This window comes from Musa acuminata, chromosome BXJ2-4 (assembly GCF_036884655.1).
Source record: "Musa acuminata AAA Group cultivar baxijiao chromosome BXJ2-4, Cavendish_Baxijiao_AAA, whole genome shotgun sequence".
Lineage (NCBI taxonomy): Eukaryota > Viridiplantae > Streptophyta > Magnoliopsida > Zingiberales > Musaceae > Musa > Musa acuminata.
Genome location: NC_088341.1, coordinates 41,924,128 through 41,930,491, shown reverse-complemented (window position 1 = coordinate 41,930,491; position 6,364 = coordinate 41,924,128). Strand labels below are relative to the sequence as shown.

At 46.8% G+C, this 6,364-nt stretch overlaps 1 protein-coding gene across 1 annotated transcript; it reads left to right on the top strand.

Moving 5' to 3' along the window:
• Positions 1–561: 561 nt before the first annotated feature.
• On the top strand, positions 562–5,311 carry LOC103983457 (phosphatidylinositol 4-phosphate 5-kinase 1-like). The gene is made up of 8 exons (XM_009400669.3): positions 562–1,995; positions 2,098–2,265; positions 2,378–2,543; positions 2,917–3,027; positions 3,154–3,347; positions 3,446–3,576; positions 3,671–3,773; positions 4,570–5,311. The coding sequence occupies exons 1-8, from the start codon at positions 845–847 to the stop codon at positions 4,877–4,879; spliced, it is 2,334 nt and encodes a 777-aa protein (XP_009398944.2). The 5' UTR covers positions 562–844; the 3' UTR covers positions 4,880–5,311.
• Positions 5,312–6,364: the final 1,053 nt, after the last annotated feature.

Sequence of the window (6,364 nt, the reverse complement as noted above, 5' to 3'; positions counted from 1 at the left end):
ATTTTCTTCCCCATGGTTGCCAACCTCAACATCATCCCCAGTGTGATCGTAGCACACATCAATCCAATCTCGATCAACATGCACATCAAATCAGAATAATTCCTCAAATCCACCTCGATTATGCTTGTTAATTATTAGTGCGCACACCAAGAAATTATTTTATGTACGCATACATACATGACTTTGGATCGATGCGGACAGTTTCCTCTACCGAGATTGTTGACATCAAAAGGTGGTGACCAATAAAAAACCCAAATCTAAACAGGATCCCAGAGATCCACCCCACTTGAGACTCGATAATCCCACACCCAAACAAAGAAAGATTTAGTGTCGGATCTCCCCAACAGGATTCCCAGATCACGTCCGAGCCGCCTCACGCCACAAATCTCTTACTCGCGTCAGTGCGGCCCCCACCGGAAGTTTCTGCTCTTCGGCCAATGGGGATCGAGTCTCGTGGTGACGTGTGAACTGGATGGACTGGTAAATAAGGACGCGTGTGGGGGTATTTTCGTGTATGAGGATCATTATTTCTATTATATGATTGAATTATTATTACTCCTTTTTCTCTGTTCTCTTTCCTCCGTCGCCGCTGCAACGTTTCCGAAGCGAAGGGAACAGCAACGGCTGAGACGACCTTCCTCTTCTGTTCTCTCTCCCTTGGTTCCTCTGTTCTTTGTCGTCTACGTCGGCTTGGGACTCGTTTGCTTCGGAAAAGAGTATATACATTGGGGATTTCATCGAAGCTCGGAGGAAGAGGCAGGCGCTGGATCTGCATTGATTGGTAAGGAATGCTCGTCGCAGCCGCCGTTGATTAGGGCTTGCGGTCGCAGGTGGAGGACGTAGAATGCGGCGGCCAGCTGATGACAATGGTGACGCCGTCGTTACCACCACCACCACCGGAGCCGGGTGGGAGGAGACGGCGGAGGACGAGGAGAGGCCCCCTGCTCAGCCCAGAGGCGGGCGGAGAGTGACACCCACGGTTGACCAGGCGGAGGAGGCGGCGGCGGTGGAGAAGGTGATGCCGAACGGAGACCTGTATACGGGAGGGTTCGCGGGGAGCGCGCCGCACGGGCGAGGGAAGTACCTGTGGGCGGACGGATGCATGTACGAGGGGGATTGGAGGTGGGGGGAGGCCGCCGGGAAGGGCAAGTTCTCGTGGCCCTCCGGCGCTACCTTCGAGGGCGAGTTCCGCTCCGGCCGGATGGAGGGCTTCGGCACCTTCACCGGGACCGACGGAGACACCTACCGTGGCCAGTGGGTGGCCGACCGCAAGCACGGCTTCGGCAGCAAGTCGTACGCCAACGGCGACTACTATGAGGGAATGTGGCGGCGCAACCTCCAGGAGGGCCACGGCCGCTACGTTTGGCGGAACGGCAACCAGTATGCGGGGGAATGGCGGGGCGGCGTCATCAACGGCCGCGGCGCACTCATCTGGGCCAACGGCAACCGGTACGACGGTCAGTGGGAGAACGGCGTTCCCAGGGGCAGCGGCGTCTTCACTTGGCCCGACTGCAGCTGCTACGTCGGCAGCTGGAGCGGCGGCGAGCCCATGGCCCTCGACGGAACATTCTACCCCGCCACCATCGCCGCCTGCAAGGAGATCTCCGGCAGGAGAAGCTCCTTCTTTCAGCTGGCCGATGGATCAGCACCAACGACGCCGCTGGTCCTAACGTCCAGGAAGCCGTCGTCAGTGGATGGAGGCTCCACCCGTAGGGGGAGCTCGGTCGCAGAGAAGAGCCTCCCCAGGATCTGCATCTGGGAGTCAGACGGCGAGGCTGGGGATATCACTTGCGACATCATCGACACCCTCGAAGCATCGGTGCTGTACAAGGACGGGTCGTCATTCGACCATGGCAGCGGCACCCTCATTGGGACGGTGCACCGGCGACGGAGTCCCAGCTGCTTGGTGACACGAGAGGCAAAGAAGCCAGGGCAGACAATATCGAAGGGGCACAAGAACTACGATCTAATGTTAAACCTTCAATTAGGCATTAGGTAGATGCTTAAAGAAAGAGTTTTAGACTGTGCCTTTGTTGACATTTGAACCGACAATGTCCGTATATTTAGTTGTTTGATCGACTTGATTTTTGGATTCAGATACTCGATTGGGAAGCCAGGTTCGAAGCAGCCGCGAGAGCTGAGGCCAGCAGATTTCGATCCAATGGAAAAGTTCTGGACGAGGTTTCCTCCTGAGGGATCAAAGATTACTCCTCCGCACCAGTCAGTCGAATTCCGCTGGAAGGATTACTGCCCCATGGTCTTCAGGTATATCCCTTTGAGCAATGTGATCAATGCACTTCCTTGTTGCATTATTTCCAGCTCAATGCAACCTGAATCAAGTTGATGAAAAGTATTTGGATCAATTCTTGGATTGCAGGCACCTGAGGAAGTTGTTTTCAGTGGATCCGGCAGAGTATATGGTGGCTATTTGTGGAAATAGCGCTTTGAGGGAGCTGTCTTCACCTGGGAAGAGTGGGAGCTTCTTTTTCCTGACCCAGGATGATCGGTTTATGATTAAGACAGTAAAGAAATCTGAAGTGAAGGTTAGTTGATTATCTCTTGTGTCCTCCATCAGGAATTCCTTCATCAGAATTGTTAATTATTGCCTTGATCTCTCAGACCTCATCCAACCTTATCAAGTCACTGCCTTTATTATGAAAGTACAGTATGTTCTCACATTGTGGATTCTCTTTTGCCCTTTTCAGTAATAGCCATAGATGCTTCCCACCCTGTTTACTTTGTATTTACATTGTTTTTTGCCTGAATTCTTAAGCTTTCCTGTAAATTTCTTTAGTGAACTTGATATTGTAAAGATAGATGTTTATCACCTGATAATATTCGAGTGCACATTTTGTTTATCTGTTTGTTTTTTTGGCAACTTATCGCCATTGGTACCTCTTTACAATACATGCTCAGGTACTCATTAGGATGTTACGCAGCTATTATCGGCACGTATGCCAGTATGAGAACTCACTAGTGACGAGATTCTATGGCGTGCATTGTGTGAAATCTAATGGAGGGCAAAAGGTATGCAAATAATAGCATAAGCTTGTGTAAGCTAAAGTACATTCGTAATAGCTTCCCCTGTTTTACAGTACTAGTACATGCGTTTATTGTTCTCTGATCTTGTGGCACATGTTGGCTGGAAGTCAGGTCCGTTTCATCGTTATGGGTAATTTGTTCTGCTCTGAGTATCATATACATAGAAGATTTGACCTGAAAGGTTCATCCCATGGTCGGACAACTGACAAGGTTGAGGGAAAGATTGATGAGACAACAACACTCAAGGATCTCGACCTCAACTTTGTATTTCGTCTTCAAACATCATGGTACATGGAGCTTCTCGAGTAAGTTCACATTCTAATCAAAGTTGATTAATTTCTCCGGTTAGCTTTACTTTCTTTTCTGTCATCATTGGTCTGATCAAATTCTTTTTACCTTGTAGACAAATCAAGCTGGACTGTGAGTTCTTAGAAAAAGAGGGGATTATGGATTATAGTCTCCTGGTGGGAGTTCACTTCTGTGATGATATATCAGCATCTAAAATGTGCCCATCACCATTTCTTGCTTTGCCAAGTAAGTTGATAACTTTTTAAAAACCTGATTCCAGCTGTAAACATTTCACGGCAGAGATGACATTGATCTAATCATAGCAATGATGCTTGATCAGAATTATATGACCAGAAGGAAACATTTAAATGTGGAGACGTCTGGTCTGACCTATGCTTCTCATCATTAACCTGTCAGGATATGGATCAGATTCTGGACACATGGTATGCCCTTTACCTGTGTTGAGTTTGTTGTTTGTTTTCTGATTAAGAAAGCTCAGTGGTGTTACATTATCCTCAGACAGTAATAATGATGCATGATGGGGATGTTTCCCCCTCCTATTTCATATGAGCTGCTTGTGGTTTAGCATCATTCTTGCTACAATAAAAAACTTTCATATTTATTCTCTTACTGCATTTGATGCTGATGGATTTGAAAGCCTCTTGCAAATCCTCCTTAGCTTTTCCTAGAAAAACTTGTGGTTGAGTATTTTGAGTAGTCCATCTGCTACCATCAAATATAGGGGGTTGCTGTTCGAGAATCTTGTCCTGAAGATATAACAGCAGCAACGATCTATTTTTTTTCTCTTTTGTGCTTAAATAGACTGCATTGATTAAACAATTAGTAAATTAAAGGCTGTCACTTTCAAAATTCTGTCAACAGATTTCTGTTCCCATGGATGGAGTAATTGGATCATTTTAGAAACCGTGGACTTTTCGCTGCTTGGTTAGGCCCCACGTCTCAATTTTGTGTGACATGATGTGGTTCTCATCATGATGTAGCTCCAATGTCATCTAGTTGGCTGACATTGGATGAATATTGCACATCATAGAGACCTAGGTGTTTTCTTCAAGTGTAGATGAAAGAGAAAAAATGATCTCTTATTGATCTTCTGTAGAACAACTTTTTTCCCATTTCAAAGATAGTTCATTCTTCATGTCATTGTTATGTTTCAGAAGTTTGGACATTCAGTTGCACTTGATTGTATATGTGATATGACAATGTCTTTTGTATGATCAGGAAGTCGTCGATTCGCTTGGGAGTGAACTTGCCAGCGAGAGCAGAGCACATAACGGGTACCGAATCCGAGCCACCATTTCTTGTAGGTTGTGAAGGGATGTCGACACCCACAGGAAGCAGCAAGCTCCATGATGTGCTTCTCTACTTCGGGATAATCGATATCCTCCAAGACTATGATATCACCAAGAAATTGGAGCATGCCTACAAATCATTGCAGGTTGATCCCAATTCCATCTCGGCAGTGGACCCGAAGCTCTACTCTAGAAGATTCCAAGATTTCATAAGCAGAATCTTCATGGAAGACACGTAACATAAGTTATCGATACGAAGGTTGGAAACCACCGAAAACGAGGAAAATCACCATAAACTCAATGGTAATCAAATTGTTACACATATGTCTAGTTTGGAGCAGCAGTGTGTGTGATTATAGAGGCAATTTTATGGTTGCTGAAGGTGGTGGGCGAGGCTGAATTTTGAAGCTCAGCCACAGAGAAGATTTGTACATTGTCATTGGAGTGAGTGAGAGTTGGATTCCTTTGTTTTCTTCACTTTTCCCCCTTTTTTTTCTCGTTTGTTTCTTAAGATAGGGAGAGAGATGAGGATTCTTTTCCTTACTGAAAAGAAGGAATCTCCAAGCAAGCTTCTGTTAGGGGCATGGAACAAGGCATGCCTGTACAGGTGGGTGTTGATGTTGATGATGTGCATGAGAAGATGTAGGCAAAGGATTTAGATATTAAATTGCACCAGCTGTTTAAAATGACTGATCTCTTTCACTCGCGCTCTCTCTCTCTCTCTCTCTCTCTCTCTCTCTTCTTCCTTTTGTGTTATTGTTCCTTCCTTTTCCAGTACTTCAATGGATGAAAGGGGTAAGCTTTTGCAGAGGACGCAGAGAAGATTACACCGCTGCACTTGGGAGCTTGTGGAAGGGTCAAATTGAGGTCAGTGGTGGGAAAAAGTGGGAAGAGGGCGAACAGGGCATCAAAAGGAGAGAAAAGCTCTTCATGGAAGATGCGCTGCTGATCCGATCTGTTGTTCTCTCTCTCTCTCTCTCTCTCTCTCTTCCTCTCTTGTTAGATTCCATCACCCTCTCTTTACAGTTTATCTCCTTCTTTGCTCCTAGGAAGCCGGTGATGTTAAAGCTTCTTTTCCCATGCTTTGGCCCTCGCCATGGACTTGTCCACGTGCGTGTGGGTCATCTTTCATCTCAGCTTTTGATTGGTACCACCCACTTCTAACATAATTGGACCTAATGAATCCACTGCAAGAACAGAGCGGGAGGCACACAGTCGAAGTCGTGCCTTCCTCTCACGACTCTCTCTCTCTCCCGCTCTCTCTCTCTCTCTCTTTCTAGCTCGCACGTACTCATAGAATAGGTCTGTGTCATTACATTAACGTGTCCCATTCCCTCTCTAATCTTCGTGCATGCCATTTCTCCCTTCTCCAGCAATATTGGCTTGTTGGCTAAGAGAAAAAGCTTCCCCTCTTACCTCTTGATCGATAGGCATACTGTCAGAAAGTAAAGCTTTTAAAGGAAGAGTATAACCCTCTCGATTAAATGCCTTTCCGGCTCAGATCGGCTACACGGACGAAGCAAAGCTCGTCGAGGTTTAAATGCGGACATTAGTGGCTTCTTAAAATTCCCACCGCTGCCTTGCGGCTTCTCTCTCCACACTCCTTTCACCTTTTTCCATCTCCTGTCCTGCCCATTCCTGGTTCTGCATAGCCACAGAGCGCCCGACCATTCGCTCTCTCTCTCTCTCTCTCTCTCTCACATGTCTCAGCTGAACACAGAGTC